This window comes from Erythrolamprus reginae, chromosome 6 (assembly GCF_031021105.1).
Source record: "Erythrolamprus reginae isolate rEryReg1 chromosome 6, rEryReg1.hap1, whole genome shotgun sequence".
Taxonomy (NCBI): Eukaryota; Metazoa; Chordata; class Lepidosauria; order Squamata; family Dipsadidae; genus Erythrolamprus; species Erythrolamprus reginae.
Window position 1 is genome coordinate 150,118 of NC_091955.1, and position 27,580 is coordinate 177,697.

Genomic DNA, 27,580 nt, shown 5'->3' on the forward strand with positions numbered 1-27,580 from the left:
GGAAGCAACACAAACCCACTGTAGACCAGGGCAGCTGCGCCCACCTACCTCTGTGATGTGGGGCCTGGGATTGAATCCGCAGAGGCTGCATACCACCGTCCGGCACTCTGTGCATCTGTTGTAATTGGGGGGCTCTTCAGACCCCACATTCAGGCTGGTTTTGCAGAGGGGACACAGGGAGGCTTTTGGGGGGCCCTGGGGTGCTTCCGGTGGCCCCGCCGTCTTTCCTCTCCGGGCCCCACCAGGTGCCTGGGAGGCCTGGGCAGGCAGCGGCTCCGTCGGGCTCTCTGTCCGGCTGGCTTCCTTCCGAGAGGTTCTTTCTGCGTCCTTCTTCACAGGGGCCCCCTTGGGAGAGGGTGGAGGGGCCCCTTTCTGCAGGACCACAGGGGGAGGGGGCTGCCGGGAGGGGGCCACGGGGGCCGGTCCTGGTGCCTGAGCTCCCGGCTGGCCTGACGGGGTGATCAAGCTCGAAGCCTGGCTGAAAATCGAGGCCCCAAATCCAAAGAGCTTCCCAGTCACCGTTCCCGGAGGAGCCGCAGGGAGGGGCTTGGGCGCATCTCCTCCCGCTTGAGGGCCGAGGCGCTTGGCTTGTTCCGGGGCCTTCAGAGGTGGCTGGGCCTGAGCCTGAGGCCGGGCTTGGCTGGGCTTTAGGCCCACAGAGGCTTCCTGGCCTTTGGGGGTCAATTTGGCACCTGGGCCGGGATTCCCCCGGGGTGGCTGGGTTTTCACAGGGGGTTCCTTCACTCCGGCTGCTTCGGCTGCCTTTGGGACCTGAGCACTGAGGTCGGCTTCAAGCTGAGGACCAAGTTTCCTTTCGGACTTCTGAGGAGGCCCCTGAGGCAAAGTTTTGCAGTCCGGAGTGGCAGTTCCATCCCCGGGCGCAGGCGGGTCGTGTGGCAGGCTGCCCTCTTCCGGTCCCTGAAGGGCAGCTTGCTGCTGAGCGGATGAAGGCTTGGAGCCGTTTTGCTTGGAGTCCGGCTGGGAAGGCTTAGTTGCGGCATCGCTTGTGAGTCTCCGGGGACTAGGTTGCCCTGGCTGATCCTCACCTCCCGGTGGCTTGGCCTGGCCGGACTTCTGGGTTCTGGATTCTGCCAGCCGGGGCCCCGCCGGAGGAGCCTCGGCCTTTGCAGGGGAAGAACGGGGCAGGGCAGCCGGCTGGGTCTGCGCGGGTGGCCTTTTCTGCTGCTCCTCCAGGGCCTGGGCCGCCTCCTGTTTGGGGGCAGCCTCTTTCCTCTTCTCCTTCGCAGCTGGCTGAGGAGCCGCTTTGGCGGGAGTCCCTTGCTGGCGCGGGGAAGGTCCGGAGACGTGAGCAGGGGCCAAGTCCCCCCCTAAAGCTCTCTGCATCTGGCAGGTCAAGCACAGCCACTCTTTGATCTGCAGGCGTAATTGAAAAACAAAAGAGAACAGAATTATATCCGCGGAACCCAAAGATTCACTTTACATTATTTGAAGGAACTGACTGGTATACTAGTGTCACGTATGTGGCTATCCTTATATCTCTGTATGCCACCAATGCGTACTGGACAAAACTATTAACGCAAAATAATCGATGCAACTAGATTACACCCATCTGGCTGGGCACCTCCGCAGCCTTCAAAGGGGAGGGGGAGACGGGCAGCCACGGGGTGGGAGAAATCGAAGGCGACAGGTCTGTTTCCTTTTCAGACGGGAGGGTGGAGGTAAATGGGCGCTCGGCCAGCGGCAGCCACACGGGCCTTTGACTGAGGCCGTGAATTCCCAAAGAATCTGCCTGCAGTTGGAGACCTTTGAGCTTTGTGGTGGCAGCATAGCAAGGAGACCCCGGCGGAAGACGTTAGATCGTGATGCCACAGTCGGTTGCAGCAATTCGGCCTAGCCAAGAGATCGGCCTTGTGCTATTTAAAATGTGACCCTTTGGCAACATTACTTAATTACTACATTTCATGTGGCAGCAGGCTCCACTGGCTGAGGGGCCGGAAATGGACACATCAAGTAGCTTTTCCATATTACAATCAAGAACTCATTGAAACTTAACCTAGACGCATCCTTTATTTTTTGAAGGCTTGCAGCATCTATTTCTGATTTTTAAATGAACTTGTAAGAAAGTTAGTGGTTTAATATCCACAAGAAACTTGTAACTAGTGGGAGTGGGAGGCACTGGTCTGCAGTGGTTCTCCTCCTACCTCTCCAGTCGGATGCATTCAGTGTTAGTGGGGGTCAGAGGTCGGCCTCTAGGCTTCTCCCTTGTGGGGTGCCTCAGGTGTCGGTCCTCTCCCCTCGCTATTCAATATCGACATGAAACCGCTAGGAGAGATCATCCAAGGGCAGGGGGGATGCATGGGGTATGGTGATGATACCCGGTTGTACATCTCCACCACATGTCCAGGCAACAAAGCAACTTGGCGTCCTCCACAACTTGGCGTCCTCCTCAATCCATAGCTAACACTGGAGAACCATCTTTCAGCTGTGGCGAGGGGGGCGTTTGCCCAGGTTCGCCTGGTGCACCAGTTGCAACCCTACCTGGATCGGGAGTCACTGCTCACAGTCACTCATGCCCTCATCACCTTGAGGTTCAACTGTTGTAATGCTCTCTATGTGGGGCGACCTTTGAAGAGTGTTCGGAAACTCCAGATCGCACAGAATGCAGCTGTGAGAGCAATCATGGGCTTTCCCAGATATGCCCATGTCACACCAACACTCCGCAGTCTGCATTGGTTGCCAATCAGTTTCCGGTCACAATTCAAAGTGTTGGTTATGACCTATAAAACCCTTCTTGGCATCGGACCAGAATACCTTCGGGACCACCTTCTGCCGCACGAATCCCAGCAACTGATTAGGTCCCACAGAGTGGGCCTTCTCCGGGTCCCGTTGACTAAACAATGCCGTCTGATTGCTGTTAGCCACCCCGAGTTTTCGGAGAGGGATGGCATATAAATCCAATAAATAATAATAATAATAATAATAATAATAATAATAATAATAATAATAATAGTCTTTTCTGTGGTGGCCCTGAACCTCTGGAATCAACTCCCCCTGGAGATTAGGACTGCCCCCACCCACCTTGCCTTTCGCAAACTCCTAAAAACCCACCTTTGCCGCCAGGCATGGGGAAATTGTTGTATGTTTTATGTATGGTTTGTTTGGGTTGCATGAATGTTTTTAATCAAGGGCTTTTTAAAACTGTTTTGTTTTTAATCGTTGGATTTGTATTGTATCTTCCTGTTGTGAGCCGCATACAAATCTAATAAACAAACAAACAAACAAACAAACGCAATATTGATTCAAGATTTGGGAGATGAGCGTCATAAAGGAAATCCCAGTAAACGCTTCACTTTTGGCACATAATTTCTTTTAAATGCTTCTGTGGGCCAACTGGAGGGTTCAGATTCTAAAGACTGAAGCAAAATGCATTATCTTAACATCGTTTATCTGCATAACGAGGCCCCGTGTAAGTCCCTTGCACACATCAGTCGAGATGCTCTGTGTGTGCCCGGGAGTTCAGTCTCTGCCCATTAGGCTACACTACCCCAACAGGTCAGGGCACCTTCGAAAGAGCCCCACACCGTCTCCTCAAGGGAAAATTAGAAAAAACCGAACACAACCGGCGCCTGCCCCAAGTGTCGCGGAGGCCCATCCTCTGTTTGTGGGAGGTGAAAGCCAATGATACTTTGGGGCCTTCCGAGAGTGGGGTGGACCTGGACTGGGACCGGCCCCACTTCCTGCCAGTCAGCCTGTCCCCAAGGAAACACCTCGAGCCGCCTGACTCTCTCACACCGGCAAAGCTGCGGTTGCTAGGCAACGTTAGCACTGGTGCCAGTGAAGCTCTGAATGTGCCATCCTTAGCGATGCGGATTTGAGGTGCAGTTTGCTTGGGTGAAGAAAACGGATGTGGATTTGGACAGTGGTGATGCAGTTGCCTTAAGAGATTTGTTCAAAGTAATGAACGGAAGAGACAGAAACAAAAATGGCCTGAGGACTGTCCGGTCGTGGGACCGGGGTCCGAGGTGGTCTTGGCAGGAAGAAATTGGCGGCCCCCGAACTAAATATCTGGGGAAGGGGCTGATTTTAACAGCTCTAATTTGGGGGCTGTGCACGAAGGGGAGGGGGCCCGAGAAACGATGAAACTAACAAATTTGGGGTGAGAAGGAATCCCACAAGGGTCAAGGGAAGGCAGGAAAGGGAAGGCCGAACGAGACAGTCCCGGGTTCCGGGCTGCCTCTCTAGAACCGCTCAGCCTTGACCGGGGAGGGGGAACCTCTGGCACGGCGGTCGCATCTGCCGGCACAGCAAATATAATGTTATCTCAAAGTCCTACTAAAATAAAAATGTAAAGCTGGTAAGGGCAGTTCACAGAAGTTTGATTTACTTGGAGTTATATTCTGTTTCTTAAGTGTTCAGTGTATATTTGCTTGGGATCAGGTCGTCGGAGAGACCGTCTCTTGCCGGTCACCTCTACCCGACCCACCAGAGCAGGGAATGTCGTGGGTCACTCCCGACCCCTAGGGAGACCCATCTGGCAGGACCCAGAAGAAGAGGGGAGGGGAAGGGAGAGATAGAAGAGAGGGGGGAGTGTAATAGAAAGAAGGAAGACAGACTGATGAACAGAAGAAGGATGTGAGTGCAAAATAAGAAACTTTTTTTGATTGATTGAATTAAAATGTATAAATATATATGTTATTGTTATACATAAAGGAATGTGTGAATTGACATTTGAATGGAATTGTGGAGAAAATTTAAAAAATTCCAAGAGAGAGAAAGAGAAGGACCTTCCCTGTGATGGCCCCCTCCTTTGGGAACATCACACATCCAGAGATTAAAATGGCCCCCACTCTGACACTCTTATTATTTTATTTTCATTCCTTTTACTTCTTTTATGTGGACTTTTATATCCCTGTGAGCCGCCCTGAGCCGCCATGCGCGAGTGGGGCCGCCTAGACCTGCCCCCAGGCCCCCTGTGCCAACGGTGGGGCCTCGGCTCCTCCTCGGAGGGCAGCGCTCGGTGGGCACAGACGGGCGTGGAAAGAGAATCCACGCAGAGCAGCCAAGGCGAAGGGGGGGGGGAGATTTGATGGAGGCAGAAATAAAGGTTCCGTTTGGGTTACAGAGCTGCCCCTGCTTCCGTGGCTGCCAGCCTCAGGAAACCCCCCTCAGAGACGGCGCGAGGGCCTCCTCGGTTAGAGGCCCAGCGCTCAGGGAGAACGGCTGCGAGGCGACCGCGGGCCTTTCCTTGGGTCAGTTAGATGCGTCCCGCGCACTGTCATTCTGGGCTTCCTACGAGGGACTCCCGGCATTCGCTGGTGGACAGAGGCGGGCCGGGCAGGAGGGGATCCTCAGGCTGGCTCCTCCCGCCGACTCTTGCCCGGGGCAGGCGTCCTCAGGGCAGCCATTCTGGACAGAGGGTGGTCCAGCCTCCCGCCATGGAGCTTCTGCCGCCTTACGAGGCAGACTCTTCCATCGCTCAGGAGCTCCCACCCTCCCGAGCTGGGGTCTCTCCCTCCCCACCCACACATTTCACGCCAGCCTCCTTTCCTCCGATCTCACCCTCGGTGCTGGGAGGCGGCAGAAGGAAGCGGAGGGAAGCTGGACCCTCCCACTAGGCCTCAAAACGGGTCGGCTCTCCGCTTGGCTGCCTTATCATCGGCTGCTGCTGCGGGCACTGCCTTTTTAATGGTTGTTTTTAATTCTCGTTTTTCTTCTGTATTATTACTATTATTGTTGTTGTTGTTGTTGTTGTTATTATTATTATTGCATGGGCTTCCCTTCTCCTCGCAGAATCAAAAGCATTGCACCGGGGGTCCGAGGAGGGCAACGTCAACATAGGCGTAAAGGTGCCGCTTTGCTCAATGACCGGCACGCGCTCCCTCCTTTGGGGTGGACAAGGCCAGGCAACCCAAAGGAGGAATTTGCATCAAATCCAGCTGAGGCCAAGGTTGCTCCTCGCGCCTCCTCACGTGTTTCTACCTGTCTGGTAATTAAAACTGAACTCAAAATAATAATTATTGGGGGAAATGGGAATATTTAGAATCTATCACTTGTAGGAATAAAGAAAGTTTCCAGCCCAGGCGCCTCCACCTGATGCATCCCGAGCGGCCAGAGAGGCTGACCGACTGACTTCCGAAGGGTCAGAGGAGGGCAGCAGTTTTGGCCCCCACCAGTGTCGTGGCAGAGGAATCCTGAAGAAGCTTCCGTGACATTCCAGGAACCTGCTGACCTTGGGGAACAAACCGACAGTCGACCAACACTCAGCCTGTCTGACGTTCAGCCTCCTTTCAACGATAGCGTTTCTTTTTTTAAAAAAAATAGGACCCTACATTTATACGTTGTACTCACCTCCGTGATATGAGGATTGGGATCGAAGCCGCACAGGCTGCAGACGACGGTTTGACACTGGGTGCAGGAGTGGCCATTGGCCTTCTCGGGGAGGAGCTCCGTGTGTCTGCACAGCGGGCACAGCGCCTTCTGCGCGGCTTGCGACCCGGGCTGGGAGGGGGCCCCCTGCGGCTGCTGGGACCGGACGGGAGGCTCAGCCTGCTTGGCGGGGGGCAGCGGCTGCGGAGAGGGCGGCTTCCCAGCAGGACCTCCAGGCTGCGGAAGGGCTGCCTTCGCGGGGCCAGCCGAGCGCTGCAGGGGCTGCTTGCTGGGGGCTCCTGGTTCGGCCTTTGCGGGCCCTTCCGGCTGCTGAGCCTTCTGCTTGGGAGGAGGGGCTCCCTGCTGGGGGGCTGGTTTTTTGAGAGCTGGGGCCTGGGGGGCCGCCTTAGCCAGGCCCACACTGGGAGGCCTCTCAGCCCCCGATGGTTGTGGGGAAGGTTTTGCAGCCTTTGCAGATTCCTGTTTGGGGGGTCCTGGGGGCTGTTTGGCTTCTTCTCCTTCTCCTCCTTCTGTGGTCTGGCCAGAGCCTGGTTTCTGGCCTTGTTTGGGCTGCGGCTGGGGCTCCTGCTTGGGAGGCCCTGCTTTTTCTGCGGCTGGCTGGCTGGGCCCACGTTGCAGACCGCTTGGCTTGGGAGACGAATGCGGCCGAGGCTGCCTGGAGGGCCCCTCCTGCTGCTCAGACCCACCCTGACCCTTCTGGGTGGGCTTCGTTCTCTTGGAGCCTTCGTCCTGGTTGGTATCCGAATCAGATATCAAATCAAAAGGATTGAATTTATTTACAACGGACGTGACTGCGCCAAATGGATTGGCCTCTGAGAGGAAGCTGGGCATCATGGTTGACTTCTGGTCCTCTTTCCAATCCGTCTTTGATTTAGACTCTCCCAAACTCATGGACGACGTGCTTCTTCCCGGGACCCGTTGCTCCGTTTTCAGAGTATCGGCTGTTCGGCTTTTGCTCAGCGTGGGGGGCCCAGGGTCAGGCGGCTTTGGGCGGTCACTGCCGTCAGGCGGAGCGGATCTGTAAAGGCATCACGATAGAAGCAGAGTTAACCCAATGCAACGCAACCCCTGGATATTAAGAAACCCAATCTAGAAAATGAATCCCATGTTTTCATTCAAATAAAGGCGGCCTTCCCGTCCCCCACCCTTCTCAGGCTGAGGCCCCTTCCCAATTTGAGAGTATGGAGGTGGCAGGCGGCAGGAAGGGGGTGCACAAGGGTTAGGTGTGACATTTCCTGCTGGGGTGACGAACGTTATATTGGCTACTCATCTGACTTTCACTATGTAGTAGGTTTGTTAGCAGGATCAGCAAAAATCCAAAACAGTTGAATGTTATCGAACCTGCGAAAATTACCATCTTCAAAGAATCCTAGGAGTGGAAGGGAGCTTGGAGATCTTCAAGGAAAACCTCACACTATCCCAGGCCAACGGCTGTCCACCCTTCGCCCTTTCAAAGCCCTTGGGGAACGAGACCCCCGGGACTTCAGTAGGTGGGGAAACTCCTCCACTGTTTAAAAGTTCTTGAAGAGATTATATAGGCATTGCACACGGTTAAGATATGAATATATAATTCAAAAGTCAAATGAATCCCATCAACAAGGACTGAAGTGGCTATCTAGTTTTAGGACCAGGAAGGACGGCACAATTTTTTCAGGCTACATTTGACTTGATCATAATTTGGGCATGCCTGTATTATTTCATAAACGCAGCATTGCACAAGGAAAGTACAGTGGTGCCTCTACTTATGAACTTCATTCGTTCCGTGACCAGGTTCTTAAGAAGAAAAGTTTGTAAGAAAAAGAGATTTTTCCCATAGGAACCAATGTAAAAGCCAATAATGTGTGCGATTGGGGAAACCACAGGGAGGGTGGAGGCCCTGTTTCCTCCCCGGAGATTCCTAGAGTGGCTCCACGGAGGCTTCTCCCCACCTTTCCCGGCTGTTTCCTCCCAGGATATTCCTAAAGAGGCCCCACGGAGGCTTCTACCCAACTTTTCCGGTCCTGTTTTCCCCCTGAATATTCCTAGAGAGGCCCCACGGAGGCTTCTCCCTGCCTTTTCCGGTTACAGTTTTGGAGGCTCGGGTTCTTAAGTGGAAAATGGTTCTTGAGAAGAGGCAAAAAAATCTTCAACACCTGGTTCTTATCTAGAAAAGTTCGTAAATAGAGGCATTCTTAGGTAGAGGTACCACTGCATCAAAAGTCAAGTTTTCTATCCCTGAATATATGTCAGGTGAAATGATAATAATGTGCACCAAGCAACAATCGATAAAAGACTCATTTTTTAATTCTAATTTGTGTGCTGCAACTATTTTGGAAAAACGTCAGAGTGAAATTCTGCTCTCTTCAGCAGAGTCTGTTGCTGAACGGCTGAAATACATTTCTTTATCTCTGTTCCTTACCTCTTCTACTCTGCTTTGAGTTACGTGTTTCAATTTTCAGCTTCAACTACTAAAAGTCCTGATGTCTACAGTCATCCCTCCATAGTTGGATAACTGCGTTCCTATCTAACAGACAACAGGTTGTCAAAATAGGCAGTGCCACATCTAACCCTGTTCTGGTTAAGAGCGGCGTCCCCCAAGGCAGCGTATGTGGACCAACACTCTTCATACTCTACATAAATGACCTTTGTGATCACATTACAAGCAACTGCGTTCTTTTCACCGATGATGTAAAACTTTTCAACACCACCGATAACAGATCTATCCTCCAAAAAGACCTTGGCTTTCTGTCTGAATGGTCAAACATCTGGCAACTCCAAATCTCAACCAAAAAATGCTTACAGACCTTACAGAAAACCCTCATTCCGTAAAAGACCTTGGAGAACTCCTATCAAATGACCTGAGTGTCACCAAGCCCCCAGCAACAACATCACCAAAAAGGCTTCAAGAGTTGTTAACCTAACCCTACGTAGCTTCTGCTACAGCAGTGTTTCCCAACCGGTGTGCCGCGGCACACTGGTGTGCCGCGAGACATGGTCAGGTGTGCCGCGAAGAAAGAAGCTCAGCTTCTGGTCTCGTAACTTTTTGCTGAGAGTGCGAAGAGCAAAAATTTGTGAGACCGGAAGCTGAGCTTCCTTCTTTGCACCTTCCAAGTTTTCCGGCAGCTGCAGCGCCCCGCCCGGCTGGAGCTTCCCTGGCGGCGGCAGCAGGTGAGCTTTGGGGCCTGGTGGGAGGGTGGTGGCAAATGGAGGGCAATGGCGGCAGCAGTGGCCAGTAGCCGTGGGGCGGCGGCAGGGTGGTCAGCTGTGAGGCGGAGCTCCGGAACGGAGGCACCAACGGCGGCGGCTGGACATGCTGGAATTGCGTGGCTGGCACTTGCCTGCTGGCTGGGCCGGGACGGAGGCTCCAGCCCCATGTCCATGCCCAGCGCAACATCAGCATGTACGGCGTCTAGCAACATGTCCAGCCGCTGCCATTGGTGCCTCCGTTCCGGAGCTCTGCCTCACAGCTGACCACCCTGCCGCTGCCCCACGGCTACTGCCCAATGCCACTGCTGCGGCATGGTGTACAAGAGAGAGAGAAAGAAAGAAAGAAAGAAAGAAAGAAAGAAAGAAAGAGAAAGATAGCAAGAGAGAGAAAGAGATAGCAAGAGAGGGAGAGAAAGAGAGAGGGAGGGAGAGAAAGAGATAGCAAGAGAGGGGGGAGAGAAAGAGAGAGAAAGCAAAAAAGATAGAGAGAAAGAGAGAGAAAGAGAGCAAGAGAGGGAGAGAGAGGGGAGAGAAAGCAAAAAAGAGAGAGAAAGAGAGAGATAGCAAGAGAGAGGGAGAGTGGGAGAGAGAGGGGAGAGAGATAGCAAGAGAGAGAAAGAGATAGCAAGAGAGAAAGAGAGAAAGGGAGAGGGAGAGAGAGGGGGGAGAGAGAAAGAGAGAAAGACAGCAAGAGAGAGAGAGAAAGAGGGGGGAAGGAGGGTAAGGGAAAGACATAGAGGGAGGGAAGGAGGGAGAGAGAAGGAGAGCAAAAAAGAGGAAGGAAGGGAGAAACAAAGAGGGATGGAGAGAGAGGGGGAAAGAAAGAGGAAGGGAGGCAGAGAGAGAAAGAGGGGGGGGGAGAGAGAAATAGAGCAAAAGGGAGGAAGAGAGATATTTTTTTTGTCCAAACTTTTTTTTAGCCCCCTCCCCGCTCAATGTTCCCCAGGATTTCGTAAATGTGAATAATGTGCCGCGGCTCAAAAAAAGTTGGGAAACACTGTGCTACGGTAATCTCACACTACTAACTAGACCAATCCTTCAATACAGCTCATCTGTCTAGAACCCACACTGCATTTTGGACATAAACACTCCAGAAAACGTCCAGAGATACTTTACGAGAAGAGCCCTCCACTCCTCCACTCGCAACAGAATCTATTCTATTCTATTCCTTGCAGCAGGGAGAAACTCAAGATATGTTTTCAGAGCTATGGTATCATTTGAACTAGGCAGATCAACTAAGTTTATGGAGAAAAGTATCCTTCAGGTCTGGCTTTATTTACAAAGCTGGCTTGTTTGAACTAACCACAGTTAAGACTGTGGATTTGGGCCTAATGCAAAATGCTAATTGATTTGAACTAGAAGAAATGACGTCTGAGAGTTGGTGTGCTATTACAGCATTAAACAATGTTTTAACCTTTACAGAGGTAAACAATTTTCATGCTGTTTCCTTGCTAGCTATGTTCATGCCTGTGATGTTACCAGGAACTGAATCTGACTTGGGGGAGATTTCTCTCACTTACTGCAAATCTGCTGTGTCTATGGGGCCTGCCCCTATTCTGTCCCATATAATTGCAGTTCAGTTTCTGAATTTTGATTAAAGTGACTCATAAAACGAACTATTACATATATGAATCAAATGCAGGCTGATTCAGAACAAGCAAAGCAAAATATTTCTCCATATAGCACACAGTGAAATACAGACGCTACTTCCATATTATGGGATGGTGGCCATGGAATCTTTAAATGCTAGACAAACTTATGGCCAACCAGTGCAAGAGCGACGCACTGCCTGCAGAATCCGAGCCTCTTTCTGAGCTTCCTTTCAGCAGCCGGTTGGCCTTTGGGTGGGAGACCCTCTGAACCCAAAAGAGCAGCAACGCAGGAGTGCGGGTGGGTTGGGTACGTTGGTACGTCCTGCCTTTTTTCACTACAGACATTGGGATTGGGTCAGGGTCAGAGAAAGATGAAGGCATCTCCTCATAACTAATCCACTGGATGAATTTCCCCAAACGAGGCACCTTTTTCATGTTATATAAATGTCGGGTGGGCAGAAAGATTTTGCTCTTCAATCATTTTGCAACTGGAGATAATTGGCATACAGGTACAAATTAATATTGTAAGCCATGACACCATACCTTTAAATCTAATTAACATACACAGTAAAGAAAAACAGGCCAACCTCCCCACAGGTATTTAGGCATAGATACGAGTTATGGCAAAAGACAGGCCAAGGCAGGGATGGCAAACCTGTGGCACAGATGCCACAGGTGACACGCGGAGCCATATCTGCTGGCACGGGAGCCGTTACCCTCGCTCAGCTCCAAGACGCCTGTGTGTGTGCCAGCCGGCTGAGCTTTGGCTCACACAGAGGCTCCGGGAGGGCGTTTTTGGCTTCCAGAGAGCCTCCCGGGGGGGGGGGGGGCACACGGAGGAGGCACTTTTTACCCTCCTCTGGTTCCAGGGAAGCCTTTGGAGCCTGGGGAGGGTGAAACACGACCCCACTGGGCCCACCAGGAGTCGGGAAACAGGCCGTTTCTGACCTCCAGAGGGGCTCCGGGGAGGTGGGAGAAGCTGTTTTTGCCCTCCCCAGGCACTGAATTGGGGGTCTGGGCACTCGCGCATGTGCGATGGATAGCGTGCGCACACAGTTTTTCGGCACTTGAGGAAAAAAGGGTTCACCACCACTGGGCCAAGGTATACATTAACCTCAATGAAAACAGAGAAAAGAAGGAAAAAATGGTTTAGAAAGTGGTTTATACTATTAGTAGTAGTAAGTAAGACTAAATAGTAAATAGAGAGAAACCTAAGATGGAGCAAAAACGGGAAAGTCTCCAATCAACTAAGTCAAGATAAAAAGAACACACATATACCGTGAAAGGCATGTGGCAGTAAGGACGTAGAACAAATTGAATGACCAAGGCTTCAATTAACGGGATGCAGAATACCTGTTGGTTTAGGTGGCCACCTCATTCAGCCTAAACTGTAGGCCAGGGACGGACCGCGCATAGAGTTGCTAGGACTTGAGAGACCATGTAAAACATTAAGTACATCTAACAAAACATTAACCAAGCAGTATTTATGCGGGATCACTTTCCACTGTTTGCAATCCATAAAACCTGCTCCTTTAGAGTTTAGACTGAGTGAATTCCATTCAAGTTGAAGGAGAAAATGTCGCTGAAGACCAAGGGTCCATCATTAGCGCAAAGTATGCAGATATACCACCGGGTCAATTTATTTTAAAGAGCTGCAGGGGCTTCCAGAGAACATGGATTCGACCTGTTTATCCTCACATGCAGTAAAATCTTAACATTATTCTGTGCAGTGTCAGTAGGGAAAAAACCCTTCATTTAGATCCAAACGCTGTCATGGTAAACCAACATTTTTCAACGGCTGCATCGTTTTCTGGTATAAATCAGGTTATTTATGCAGATTCAGGCCATTTATGTGGCCCGAGTGGCGGATCTCAGTCCCAGCGCCGCTACAAGCACGCGGGGGTGGAGGGGGGGCTCCGGGGCAATGGCGGCGGGCGGGGCTCACTCGAGGGGGCCTTGCACACACTCCCCCGCGAACAGGCCCCCTCTTCTCCCGGCCGGCATGGCCGCGCGAGTAGCAACGGCGGGGCCCGGGCTCCCTTCCCCCGAGGCCGAGGGGAGACAGGCGGGGGGCGGGGCGGGCGAGGCCCAACTCCGCCCACTTTACCCCCCTCCCTCCCCCTCCCCTTTTCTGAGGGGTTTTGAGCGCCGCCTGCCGAGCGCTGCAAGGATCCCGGCGAAGAGACCGTGAGGCCTTTGGATCGCCCCCGCCCGCCACCAGCCGCCTCGGCAGGAATCAGCACCCTGGACAGCCGCCCGGGCCCGGCCGGACCAGCGACGCCTTGGCAGGGGGCGGGGGGGACGAGGGCAGGGAGGTTTAAGCGCAGGGGAAGCGGAGGCGACTCCCAAACGGGGGGGGGGAGGGGGGGGCTGCGGAGCTTTGGGAGGAGAATCGAGCCCCCCCGAAGCAGAAGCTGCTCCTCTTCCAGCTGCGGTAAAGACGCGGAGGGGGCGCGAGAGGCGGAGGAGGAGCGAGGTCGCCTGAGGGGCCCCACCGGGAGCTCCCCCCACCCCCCAAGGGAAGGGCTGAGGGCGGCGGGCCCATCCCGGAGCGACCCCCCCCCGACGCCCCCCTCCCCTCCCCATCGGGCCGGGCGTGCCTGGTGGCGGGCGGGGGCTCCGGGCCGGCGGTCTCCTTCCCCGCGGCGGCGAGGGCGGCGGTGTGTCGGCGCTGGTGCTCGGGGCTCAGGCGGCTCGGCTCCTCCGCAGCGGCCCCCCCCTTCGCCCGGCCCCGCCGCGCCCTCGCCGCCCTCCAGGCTGGCCTCGTTGCCCATGGCCGGCGGGCGGGCGGGGGCGGCTCTGCGTGGCCGGGCGGCCTTCCGGGGCTGCGGCTGCGGCGCTGGCGGAGGGAGAGGCAAAACATCCCAGCCTTGCCCCCCCCGCCCGCTCCCCACGCACAGCGCATGCGCCGGCCGGTGGGAGGGTGGAGGGTTCCGCCGGCCGGCTCCCAGCTCCTGCCGCCGCCTGGGCGGGGGGGAGGGGAAGTGAGGGGGCGGGGCGTTTGCTCGGGGGGCGGGGCGCGGCTGGGAGCCCCGGGGAGGGAGGCGGGGGGGGGCTGCTGAGGCTCCCAGCGGAGGAAGGGGCGCCCCGAAGCTCCAGGGCCGGCAGTCGGAGGACGCGCGCCACGGGAGACGAAGGACCAAGAGGGGGAGGCCGCCTCGGCTCGGAGCTGGAGCTGCCCGGGAAGAGATGGAGCCTCCTGTCGGCCCCTCCACACGCGCGCGCACACACACACGCACACACAGGTGGCAGGCGACCTTCTGCCCGTCTCCGGCGACGCGGCTCTCCAAGCGCTCGTCTGCGTTCTGAGGGCGGCGGCCGACTGGGACCCCCTCGGGAGCGGCCTTCTGCGGCCGCTGCTGGGAGGCGGGCAGGGCGGGCTGGGCTGAGCGGCCTAAAGCTCCGTTGGCCTCCGCCCTCAGCCCCTCCCCCCTCCGGAACCCCGCCCAAGGCCGCTCAGCCCCCCCCAGCTGCAGCCAGCAGACCCCGAAGAGGCCGGGCAGCAGAAGGCGACCCAAGAGGGGGCGGGAGCCTCAGTTGTGGAGCCGCAACCCAGGAGGAGGGTGGGTGGGTGGAGGAGGCCCGGAGCCATTTCCACTCAAATCCCCAGTTCCCCCAACTGGGAGCCCCCCCTCCCCCGCTGAGGACCAGCGCTTCACAGGGAATCTGGCATGGAAGGGGGGGGGGGTCTTTTGTGCAGCGCTCCCACAGGGCCTTTGGGGAGTCCAGTTTCTGGCCGTCCTCCCTTCCTGGGGAGCCTCCCTCCCGTTCCTCCCCCTTCCCCTCTAGGCAGTGTTGTCCGCTCTTGGCTTTTATTTATTTATTTATTTATTTAATTTTTTTAAATTTATTTATTTATTTATTTATTTATTTATTTTATTTATTTATTAGATTTGTATGCCACCCCTCTCCGCTTCTGTTCAACACCAGTCGCTACATTTAAAATGCACTTCATGAGTCTTGTTTTTGCACATCTGGATGGGAGGAAATGAAATAACCCAGGAAAATGGGAATTCTGACCCCAGTTCACATCAACCAACAGGCATCTTCTCTTGGGGCCCTGAGACTGCCAGCAAGAAGGCCCCGTGCCAGCCACAGCTTTTCCGAAGGGCAGCCGGGCAGCCAGGACAGGAGGGGGGGGGGGTTGTGACCTGCAGTTGCCCCGAAGCTCAGCCGTAGGGGGCACTGGGGCTCTTCTGCTCCTCCGTGGCCCATCAGTGGGTCGTGGCTTTCCCGGAGTTTGCCAAGTTTAGGGTTAGTTGAGTGACAGTTGCTCCAGTGCAGTTTGGATTTGTCTAGTTTGGAAATGAAGTGGCAATTTCTCTTGTTAAGTGTGTTGTGTGAGAAGGTGGCCCATTTTTTTTATTCTGGAGTTTGATCTTGCAATTGTGACTGCCGTCCTGACCCCCTCTTGCCATGGATGCCTCCACCCTGATTTACTCAATACAGTAAGACATTGATTTATGCAATATAATACATTAACATGAAAATTTAATGTCTTCTTTCTTCGCCTAATGTCTTTGCTACAAGTGGCCTGAAGATGCATTTTATATCGTCTTTAAAGAATATTTCCAAGTCTGGGTGCCATCTCGGTCACCTTGTCTGATGGGCATTAAAATAACTTGTAGAAGGAGAAAGACCAAGACCAAAGCATGAAACCTACACACACACACACACACACACACATCACAACACCTGTCTCACAACAGGGAGAAGGTTAAGTCCTGACCCTTTGGAAACTCTCTTTGCAGCATCCTTCAAAACTAAGTAGGGGAAACCTCCCCCCCCCCAAGGAAAACCTCGGGTGGATTGTTTGTCCTAAAAGACAGAGAGAGAGGAAGAGGAAGGAGAAGCTCCACTCCATAGTTATCCTAACATTTGGAAAGCTCCCGAGATGACCTTGAGATACATACTAACTTCTCTGTACAGGGCAGCGGATGGATTGGCCATCTGAGGAGCAGAGCATCACCACTGCACTGACCAGCCAGGTAGTTAATGGTCTTGCACAAGGCCAAAGTCTTCTCGGGCTCAATTCTTTTGAAAAAGAGTGAAGATATTTGGAGAAAATGACCATGTTTGGGTTCCCCTCGCTAGGGATGGGTCTGCAGTCTGGATCCCTAATGACATGTCATCATTTCTTTTGGGCTGAACAAAGCCCCCCCCCACCCCAGGGGGTGGTGGTCTCTGCTTGCAGCTGGAAGGGGGCTGGGATGCCTAGGCACCAGAAATGCCGGCTTCTCCCCTTGCTTGACCTCTTAATGTGGCTGTAGCAGGCTGGGAGAATAACCTTGGGATATTGGGGGGGGGGTTGAACAGGTGGGTCAGAGGGAGCCCAAGACATCACCCTGAATGGGCGGGCAAGGGGCCATTTTACTTCCCTTTCAAACTCAAGGCCCACTTTGCAGTAGGCCAGATGAGGGGGCCTGCTTGGTGTGGTGGCCCCACTTCAGGCCCCGGGCCAGCCCCTCCCTCTCGGCCCCACGTCAAGGCCCTGCGCAGAGTCTGGGCTTCGCTCCCTCTGCCGAATGGGGTCCATCCCTTCCTAGCATTAGATTAGGCAGGTGGTCTCGTTTTGATTTATTGTTCATTTTATGCTTTTATCATGATTCATCATTATATATTGAATGAACCTGATATTGTTCGGAAGTTCTACATCGCTACAATGTGCAGCACGTACCTAAGGTTGGTTTGAAATGGTTTTTTTCCTTCTTATACTAATGCTTTTGCATCTCTTAGTTTTTCTTTTATTTCTTTTATTTATTCGATTTTATTTATTCGATTTTATTATGCCGCCCTTCTCCTTAGACTCAGGGCAGCTTACAACATGTCAGCACTTTTTAAAAAACAGAGCCAGAATAATTCTTTTATGACTCTGCATAAATTGAATCCGTGCACAACGTTGGGGGACATCAGAGGCCAGAGGCCTTTGTGTTTGTCCAGCCTATTAGCTGGACAGTGTTGTATTGGAGTTACAATGAGACAGGTTCTCTTTCTCATTTTGAAGGGATCAGTGGTGAAACGCCTTATGTTTTATCACTGAGGTCTACTTGGCTGCGAATTGCAATTTAACATTTAAGGACAATCAGGACGGTGAGAGAAGACTCACCCCCCCACCACTCACCGTAATGAGGCCCCCTCCCTTATCTGGTCCTTCGGCCAAACCGGCGGCTGTCCAGGTACCTTCTTCGGTCCTGTTTATGAAGCAAACTGCTTGTAAAGCAGCCAATAAATCAATCTCCTCTAGCTAAATCATCTTTCACACCTATACAAGGTATGCGACCACGATGCCCTTTCTACTCTACACAATGTAGGTACTGTCACTCACAGTCTTAAGGCACATAGTCTATTTGGCCCCGGCTTGTGTTTTGCCTAAAATCGCTAGCCTTGATTAAACCCTGATTAAACCCTGGATCAGCACATAAGAATTGAGTCTCAGAAGCAAACACAGTCTGATCATTTCCAGATCAACCACATAAGAACAATCCATTTATCTGGGTCAAGAAATTTATATCAGAATTTTGATTTTATATAGAAAGCTTGAAGGAAAAGAATGTAATGTAAAAGGGCGCTGGGTTTTAGTCCCGCTGTCTAAACCATCATTTCACCCCACAATGCAGCAGAGAGTAAACGGGAGTCCTCGTAGGATCCTACATGTAGCCTCACCCCCCACTCGCCTTTACCAGCACGGAGGAGACTCTAACACAGACGAGAAGAGACCATGTCTGGATATATTGACAGCTTATTAGCATTTTTGACATACAGTATTTCCAATCAGTTTCCAATCAAAATGCATTAAAAATGCTTGTACACTTGCAATGATACATTTTCTTTCAAGTCTAAGACTCTTATCTGAATAAACCTTCCTGGTTCATGTATTTTCTGAGTGCCATCTGACAGGTGCCTTATGCAGATGGCATGTAGGAATCCCACCAATGGGGATTTTAACGGGATGCTTCGTTAAAAAAACGAAAACCAAGATTACGCGGGAACACTTTTACCTTGTGTCCTAAGATTCTAGTTATTTGAAAGAGTTTATTTTTACACACTATAATTTTTGATGGAGGAATTATTTGCCTCCTTTTGTATTGCTGGGACTTTCCTTCTGAGCCGTCCGTCCGTCCGTCTAAAGTGTGTGTGTGTGTGTGTGTCTCAGAATCCCTGTTTTTACTTTAATTTTTCCTTTCCATTGAAGAATTAATTTTCCAGCCTGTAGCAGCAGGAAAACATCAAGAAATGTGTTCTTAAATCTACAGACCATCTACTGCTGAGATCTTTTTAAACAAAACTAGCTGGCATGCCATTTTTTAAATCAGGGTTTAGCCTCTGGCTTTGCTATTAATCCTTGAATAATAATCCTTAATCTGCCTGATATTTTAAGAAAAAGGAGAAAGAGGATGCTTTCTTCACTGTTGCCCTCCGACACAGGGCCACGGCTCAGAAGGTCACTTGGTTAAAGGCTGGAGTGGATTTTGGTTTTGTAATGCGCAATTAAGAGCAGTTTTATAAATAGACTTGCTCCGAAAGAGCGCAGGTGGCAGCCGGCCACAAGAAGCATCAACGGTCCCTGGGTCGTTTCAAGCAGCAGATCAATGCCGCTGGTCTCGCCCTCCAGCCCAGAGAAGGAGGGGTCGGGGGCTGATGAGGGGCCACCGAAGATTTTACTACCCCACTGTGGGCGGGGCTGGTGCAGGAGGCCCTGCTTTTCCTTCCAACGTCTTTCAGTGCAGATCAGGTGCTGTGGGGTGGAGCTCCATTTTGGCTACCCCACTGCGTGTCCCCCCCCCATTCGGGCAGCAGCCCACCCCTGGTTGGGTGCAAGCAGCAGGCGCCCCCCCAGGCTCAAAGCTGAGCTCGTCCCAGGTGCTGTTTTGGGAAGTTGGCAAAAGGAGACCCCCTAAGACGGCACAGCAGGGAAAAACCCCCAAGTTCAAAGGGGAGGATCAAGTCTTCCTGATCTGAAATGGTCTCTTTGGTTTGGATAAGAGGCGTTGTTGAGAAATACTTTTGAATAAAAGCAGAACTTTTCAGATTTCAGTGCCGTAAATACCTGTGGCAAAATAGACTCACCGAGTTAACACAGACCTCAGAAATCCCTCTGTTAGTCCTGCCACAGTGAGATTATGGAATGGATGTGAACCCAACTTGTGGTCAAAAGCAACTTTGTGGTTCTCAGCCCAAGAAGCATTTCATAGGGGAGATATAACAAGCAACGATAAATGATTAACCTATTGGAAGGGGCTGGGATTTTATCACGGGGAATATAAAACGGAATTAAGACCAGCCTTGGTGACAGCCGTCAGAAAGATTTAAAGTAGATATAGAACTAATGGCATTGAAGAACATAAGACAAAATTCAAAATGGAACGTTTCATTGAAATTTGAAACAAACGAGTCAAAGAATGTATGAAAGTGAGCTAAAAACTTTGGCTATACTATACAGATGGAACAATGGGAAAATATGTACTTAAACCTTAACATAAATTTAGAAACATAGAAGATTGATGGCCAAAAAGGACCTCCTGGTCCATCTAGTCTGCCCTTCTACTATCTCCTGTATTTTATCTTAGGATGGATCTAGGTTTATTCCAGACATGTTTCAATTCAGTTCCTGTGGATTGATCAACCACATCTGCTGGAAGTTTGTTTCAAGCCTCTACTACTCTTTCAGTAAAATAATATTTTCTCATGTTGCTTCTGATCTTTCCCTCAACTGACCTCAGATTGTGCCCCCTTGTTCTTGTGTTCACTTTCCTGTTGAAAACACTTCCCTCCTGAACCTTATTTAACCCTTTAACCTATTTAAATGTTTCGATCATGTCCCCCCTTTTCCCTTCTGTCCTCCAGACTATACAGATGGAGTTCATGAAGTCTTTCCTGATACGTTTTATGCTTCAGACCTTCCACCATTCTTGTAGCCTGTCTTTGGACCTGTTCAATTTGATCCATATCTTTTTGTAGATGAGGTCTCCAGAACTGGACACAGTATTATTCCAAATGGGGTCTCCCCAGTGCTCTATACAGCGGGATCACAATCTCCCTCTTCCTGCTTGTGATACCTCTAGCTATGCAGCCAAGCATCCTACTTGCTTTCCCTACCGCCTGACTGCACTGTTCACCCAGTGATCCCACTGTATCTGGGGATAATCTCTAAGGAGGCCCTGCTGGATGGGGGCAGGGTGCTGAAGTCCGCCCCCCAAAAGGGCCCGGCTCGGGGTGGGGGGGCGGAGGAGGGCCAGTTGCCCAAAGAGCTCTTTCCTGGTTTGCCTCCCCCCGGGTTCTACATTGGGGTCAGCTGCGAATGCTGCCTCCCTCCCACGGTTCATTCATTGCAGCAGCCGTTTCCTTCCTGCCAGGGCTGCTGGAATGAATCAATCAGCACCTGCTGCTGACCTAGAAGGCGAAATGGTCCACAGTGAATCTTTCCTTTGTAGCATTTCTTCCGGTTTTGACCCTTGGGAAACAGGAGCCTTGAATTCTTCCCCTCCAGCAACGATCGGTGGAGCAGAAAGGAGGCCCCTTCCTCCGAAACCCACCCAAGACCCGAGGAGCACCTGGCTAGCGGCCGTCTCCCTCCGGAGGGGGTCCCAAGGCCCCAGCCCCAGAGGAGAGGCGCCCCCCAAGAGCGGCCACTGGACGTGGGCACGGGCAGAGCAGGCTGGGAGGGGTCACTCCAAGGGCTTCCACTGCGCTGACCTCTCTCACATGCTCTACCGGGAGGGAGGGCTGCCTGGACCCTGGGGGCCACTCCAGTTAGGACCTCTCAGGAGCCGGAGAGCCCAGCCTGGCGGCAGAGGGCGTTGGGGGAGTGGGGGCAGGAGGCCCATGGGCAGAACGAGGTCAGGGAGGGGCAGGTCCAGTCGGGGAGGGGGCCCAAGCGGAGGAGGAAAGGGCTGGCGCATCAGTCCGCGGTTGGCGCTGCCGGAAGAAACGTCTTGCCCAGCACGCAGATGCCGAGAAGTAACTCACGTCCGGAGTCGTCCATTCTCACCCACGGGGGGACCTTTGCGTGGCCCCGCCCAGTGGGGCTTTTGGTGCCCTGCCCATTTGTAGCTGATACGGGTCATTCAGAGGATCAATGGCTCCCTTGAAACAGTCAATTCAGCTGTCGCCCCAATCCAAGGATTGAAGAGCATTTCTCAATCACTGCCACATCCGTCGGGAGGCCCCACATTCAATGGGGCTGACCCATGTGTGTGTGTGAGGGGGGGGGGCTATGCGCCTTCTTCTTGCCGTGAGGATTGTGTGTTCGCAGTGGGCCCCTCCCTCCCCTCCCTCCCAGCGTAGATATGGGTCTCTCGGCCCATGGAGGGGAAGAGGCGCCTGGGCCGCAGTTGGGAAGCCGGCGGAAACCACACCAAGTGCGGCCATCGACGGCAGGCGCTCCCGCTGACCTCTGACCCGCACTGACCCTCCCAAGCGGGCGTCCTGCCTGGCGCAAAGTGCCCTTTGTGGTGGGAAGAGACCGAGAAGGGAGGAAACACGGAGATGATAGAACTGGCAGCCTTGTTTTCTTTTTTAATACGTGCATCATATTCACCCACGCGGCTGATCCTGAGAGCCTTGTTTTGTAGCCTTGAGTTGCCCAGCGATGCCCACAGGATGCACCTGGGACCCTCCGCTGCCCCCCTCGGCCCACGGAAGCCACCCGGGGAGGAGTTGGGTCCCGGGTTCAGGAAAACCCCTTCCGCAAATGTTCTACGGGGCCGGCCAATGCGGAGTTCCTTTCCAGGAAGGGGCTTCTTCTCGTTGGCTCCTGCACAGATCGTCTGGCTTTTAATTTCTTTTTCGGCCTTTATGGGTGGTGGTTTGGCCTCTTCCCGCTCACGTCTCCTCTCCTTCCAGGCCCTCACAGATGCAAACCCAGCAAGAATTAGAAACATGCTTTTCAGAAGTGAAAACTGAAAAATTTCTAGAATTTAGAACGAGGCTTTAGGAGAAGAGGCCACATGAAATTCAATCATAGCTTGTTATATGTTTGAAATGAAGAAAAAAATAACCCCAAACGATAGGATTTACCATCGCTTTGCTTATCAAAACATCAGCAACCGGAATTCACTTAAATACCCCCAAATACACTAAAATATGCAGCCCAAGCAGGTCCATGGTTGATTGGACCAAGTGCTGAAGATTGTCAGGTTGTCTTTCAATTGAACCTTGATTCCTAATGATACAATTAAAATTCAACCTTTAAAAACAGCATCTAAATAGACGTCAAGTATAGAACTGGCTAGAGGCGTGTCAGCACCTCTTCAGTCCTGGGTCCAAGCACTGCCAAGGGCCCCCGGACCCATTTAGTTTGGGCGAGTGGTGGGGGAGGGGAGGGGGGGGCTGTACTGTTTCGGGGGTTGGTTCTCCCCCTCCCCCCCATCAGGAGCCCGCCCGGGTCTGCCTGGGGACCCTGTTGTGCTCCGGCCTCGGGCGGGCCTTCCTCTCTTGGGGGTGGGCGTACTTCCACTTGGAGGGCGCCCCCCTCAGCCTCTTGCGCCTCCTCTCCGAGCACCAGACTTTCTCGCAGTACTCCTCCACCCGCTGGAAGTTGCTGTAGCCGACGAGCTGGAGGAACTCCTTGTACCAGGGCTTCCACCCGTGGGCGAGGCCGCCGGGGGCCGGGCAGGGCCTTCTCTGAGCCGGCTCCTCCTCGTAGTCCCTGCCGAAGAGGGCGTCCAGGCGTTCCTCCTCCACCACCTCCAGGCTGATCTTCCTCACCGTGTGGACGATGCTGTGCTCCTCCGTCTGGCAGAGGTACGTCCCGGCGTCCGTCCGGTGCAGCCTCAGGAACAGCAGGCCGATGTCCATCTTCAGGATCCGCTCGCCCGCCTTCACCTGCGTGGGGGCCGGAGGGGAAAGTGCCGTCACCTTCTGCAGGGGGGGGGGGGCGGCTCCCTTGTTTGTGTGCTTCCAAAGGTCGGACCGGGGCCACTGGGGTGGTGGGAATAATGTCAGACTCTGCCGTAACAGGACTGGGTTTGGAGGGAGAGTCGGACACACGTCACATTTGGAATGAAATTCAGGGAAGTTAAATTCAAAGAACTTGAGGCACAAGATTCGGAGGCTTCGTTACTGCTGCTGGTTTACTTGCAGCCCCCGTCCCCCCCCCGAACATCCTCTCGGTTTAGGAACTGCCCTCAAGGTGGGGGGTGGGAAGAATTTAACTTCTTAGCTTGTTTAAAAAGCAGGTGAGGTTGTAGCCGATCTGGGGGTCCGTGTCAGCCATTCTCCAGAAAGGGGCCTGAATGATCTCTGTCCCCTTCGGAAGGCTTCACACACACACACACACACACACACACACACACACACACACACTTGTGGCTCCTTAGGTTCGGTCAGCTACGGGGAACAATAGTTGAAACTATATCTGTGGGGGGAAAGGGGGGTGGAGGCGTGATCCGAACTCAGTGGCACCAACCGGGGGCCCATAACGCCCCCTTCACGGACAGCATTTCATGGAACAGAACCCAGGGCCTGGGGGGGAACGTGGGTAATGGGGGGAATGGGGGGGCATGGAAGGGGAGTGGGGGGGGCAAAGGGGAGGGGCCTTGGTGGGAGGGCAGAGGAGCAGCACCTGGTGTGGACACCTGAGGCTGCTGGGCCCCCCAGCCTGATGCCTTCTGACAGACAGCCCCCCCCCGTCTGCACCTGCCCCCCCCGTGCCCAAAATCACAGGAGACCGGGAGGGGGGGGGGCGCAGGGAGACCCCGTGAGAGCGAGGGCAGGGTACCTCTTCCTTCCGGCCGTCGTGCGCTCTCTGCACCCGCCAGACGACTTTGGCCTGCAGGGTCCTGGGGACGCACTCCAGGAGGGTGCTGTTGCGCTCGATGCCGTACACCAGCCGCTCCTCCGCCTGGCCCGAGGCGTCTCCTGCGGACGGGAAGGGACGGTCATCAGCAGCACCCGGGGCCCCCACCAGACAAGACAGACAGGGTGCAAAGGAAGACCGGCCCCCTCCTCAGATGGCCACTCAGCCTTCCACTAGGAGGGGCTTCCGTCCTCCAGGCAGCCACCAAGATGTTCTTCTATTTGGGGATTTATATATATATATATATAAAAACCACGAGCCCATTCGCACAGCTGCTCTGCCTAGACGCTTGTCTCCTGTCACGGAATCCAGAGAAAATCCTATCGGCAGACATTGCCCTGCCCCCTCCCCCCCACTGCACATAACGTCCGAGTTGGGGCTAGCCAGGCTACCACCCGTACCGGCCGCAACGTTAAGCGGAGGCCCTTGGTCTCCCCTGCCTGGCACAGGAACCGGGAGTAGGAAGCCCACCCCAATGGCCGTGGGGTGGTTCTAAGGAGGCCCACCCGTCCCGTCCCCCCACAACGCTTCCCGTGGCCCTGATGCCAACCCCCTCTGCGGATGCCACCTGGCGCTGCCCTCCGCCTGCGGCCAGCATCCACCCCCACCATCGCCCCCACTTAGGCTCAGGGGAGGACTCCTTACCTAGCAACTGCTGGCCGGAGCACTGCTGCGCTGCGTTGCCGTGACGGACGTCTTGCCTACGGAAGCGCCTGAGCAGAAGGAAAGAGTTATAGTGTATTAGATTTGTATGCTGCCCGTCTCCAAAGACTCCAAATACAATTTGCAATTTGCTTCCACGTGTTGTGAATCTGGAAAATGGGCTAAGTTCGTTACCAGGGCGCAGCTGTTTCATGGCCCTTGACCAGAAAGGGGGTCACTAGAGGACACCGTCTAGTTCGCCCCCATCGGTCAATCCGGGACTTCCCCCAGGGACCACCGCCCGTCCACCAAGGAAGGGGGGACTCACGGTCACTGGACAGACGCTGGAAGGAAGCGGGCGGAGGGCGCCCCCGAGGGCAGCAGCGTTTGTCCTTCCACAGGCCCAGCCGGCTTCTTACCTTTTGGCCTGCGTCCCTGTGGGGTAGTATCTGGAGCAGGAGGTCCCGTCCCAGGCGCAGTAGGGATCCCTCGCCAGGCAGCAGTCGGCACAGGCCGAGCCGTACATGTCGCACTGGTGGAACTTGACCTGGGCGACGGCAGACTCCGACCCAACGTAGATCTGTTGCTGGGAGGGAAGCACAGCCCGCGTAAGTGCGTCTCCAGGGAGTGGGGGCCGCTCCTCCTCTGGGCTGACCGTCCAGGGCCTCCAAGGAAAGGCGGCATACGGCAAACACACGGGGTGAAAGTGACCGCCTCCCGCCATTCTTATGCCTGGGGGAACAGGGTCGTGTTTGGTTTGGGGGCCGACACTCCGCCTGGAGACCGAAAGGAAGAGGGAGGGAGGCCGCTAGGCTCCCTCCAGCACCCTTCGTATTGCAGAAGAGGAAGGGGAGGGGGAGCCTCTGGCCAAAAGGGGCCTCTCGCGTAGCCATTGAAGGCAATCGGGCACGGCTTGTTTCGAGCACTAGGTACACAGTCACACACGCATCTACTGTATGTGCACACACACACACACACACACACACACACAGAGGGAGAGAAGCAAGCATGTATCTGAACACTTCTCTGCAAAGTAGAACACAACTCTACGTGAGTATTCTAGAACATTCTAGACCACTCCCTGAAAATCCATTTTATGTGTGGCCTCTTTGGTTGCACTGCAGCAACGAAAGAGCGGAAGGAAAACGAGAGAGCGGCAAATATGACCTTACAAGGGGCAGTACGGAAGTAGCCCCCGCATCATCATCATCATCATCATCATTAATTAGATTTGTATGCCGTCCCTCTCCATAGACTCGGGGCGTCTCACAACAACAATAAAACAATGTATAACAAATCTAATAATTGAAAATCACTAAAACCCCCTTATTAAAAAGCAAAAAACATACACACAACCATACCATGCATAAACTGTATAGGCCTGGGGGAGATGTCTCAATTCCCCCATGCCTGATGGCAGAGGTGGGTTTTAAGGAGTTTACAAAAGGCAGGTTCCAGAGGGCCGGGGCCACCACAGAGAAGGCTCTTCCCCTGGGTCCCGCAGACGACATTGTTTCGTTGACAGGACCCGGAGAAGGCCAACTTAAGGGGCGAGTACAAGTGCACTACAGTGCCTTCCGTCCCCTGTCCTATTACTCTCCTATATCTCCTATATCTCTTCTTCTATTCTTTCATTGATATATTCTATTCCTATATATATATGTATATGTGTATATATATATATATGTGTGTGTGTGTGTATATATATATATATATAGTAAACCCCAAAATACAGTTTACTATGGAAACAGAAATCAATGATCAACTTCCCTTTCTAGATGTACTGGTCTATAAAAAACCCAATGGCAGCCTAGGACATACTATCTACCAAAAGAAAACCCATACCAACCGTTATCTAAATGCACACTCACACCACCACCCCGCACAAATCACCTCAGTGGCCAAAACTCTCATCACCAGAACCAAACGCTTAGCTGACCATGAGCACTTAAAAACTGAATTGAACAAACTCAAAGATGTACTAATTTCTAATGGATTCAAAGAGAAAACAATAACAAACCTAATCAATAAAGAGACACCCCCCAAAAAACAAGATCAAGAACAGGACAATGGCACCACCATCCTTCCTTACATCAAAGGCACCACGGATAAAATTAGTAAAATTCTGCACAAACATAACATCAAAACCTCATTTTGCACTAATCAAAAAATATCTAATATCCTAAGGAGCCCCAAAGATAAAATCCAATTGGAATACCAAGGAATCTATGAAATCCCCTGCAAAACATGTGCAGCCACATACATTGGACAAACTAACCGAAGAGTGAGCCAACGCATAGCAGAACATGTGAATGCAGTCAAAAAACAAGAAAAGACCTCCTCCCTTGTCCAGCACATTAAAAAAACAGGGCACGAAATTGACTTTGAAAAAACTAAATTACTCCACAAAACAGAGAATTTATATAGAAGAATTTCTCTAGAAGCTATCGAAATTGAGAGGAGACCCCTTTGTCTAAATAAAAGAGATGATACCTCCCGCCTGCCAGAGATTTGGAAACCAGCCTTAAACAAAATAAACACTTCATAATAATCAGCATGTCAATCCTTCTAATAATTATGATTTTAGAATTTTATATTTGGAAATCAGCCTTAAACAAAACACTTCATAAAAAATCTCCATGTCATTCCTTCTAATAACTATGATTACACCAACCAATCAGATCACTGAAACATTATCACCCAATCTATTTGCTACATTCAAAACAAATCTCCACCCCCACACTACATACTAGGAAGAAATGTCAGTTGCTAACATTCCATTTACAACAACACAAAGATTGGAACCTCAGCCTGAAGATGGTGAATGTGATTTCGCCGAAACGTCGCATAGACATGCAAAACATTACACAGGGCAAAACCCGAACTCAGAACAATCTACATATATATATATGTATCTGTATATATTTATTTATTTATTTATATATATATTCTATTCCTATATTCTATATACTCTATATATTCTATTCCTATATCTTCTTTTCTATTATTTGTTAGA

The 27,580-nt window shown here is 52.6% G+C and overlaps 2 protein-coding genes across 2 annotated transcripts in view; both read right to left on the reverse strand.

Annotated features, from left to right (window-relative positions):
- The window catches only part of PCLO (piccolo presynaptic cytomatrix protein), a 93,292-nt gene extending 71,286 nt beyond the window's left edge, over positions 1-22,006 (reverse strand). The window contains exons 1-4 of the mRNA XM_070754676.1: positions 21,518-22,006; positions 14,370-14,596; positions 6,310-7,366; positions 49-1,374 (exon numbers count right to left, since the gene is read on the reverse strand). Of these exons, the coding sequence (XP_070610777.1) occupies positions 49-1,374; positions 6,310-7,366; positions 14,370-14,596; positions 21,518-22,006 (3,099 nt within the window). The remainder of the gene's footprint in view (positions 1-48; positions 1,375-6,309; positions 7,367-14,369; positions 14,597-21,517) is intronic.
- SEMA3E (semaphorin 3E) overlaps positions 21,622-27,580 on the reverse strand; it is a 32,142-nt gene continuing 26,183 nt past the window's right edge. Inside the window, exons 13-16 of the mRNA XM_070754931.1 lie at positions 24,984-25,150; positions 24,568-24,635; positions 23,845-23,984; positions 21,622-22,949 (exon numbers count right to left, since the gene is read on the reverse strand). Of these exons, the coding sequence (XP_070611032.1) occupies positions 22,494-22,949; positions 23,845-23,984; positions 24,568-24,635; positions 24,984-25,150 (831 nt within the window). The 3' untranslated portion in view covers positions 21,622-22,493. The remainder of the gene's footprint in view (positions 22,950-23,844; positions 23,985-24,567; positions 24,636-24,983; positions 25,151-27,580) is intronic.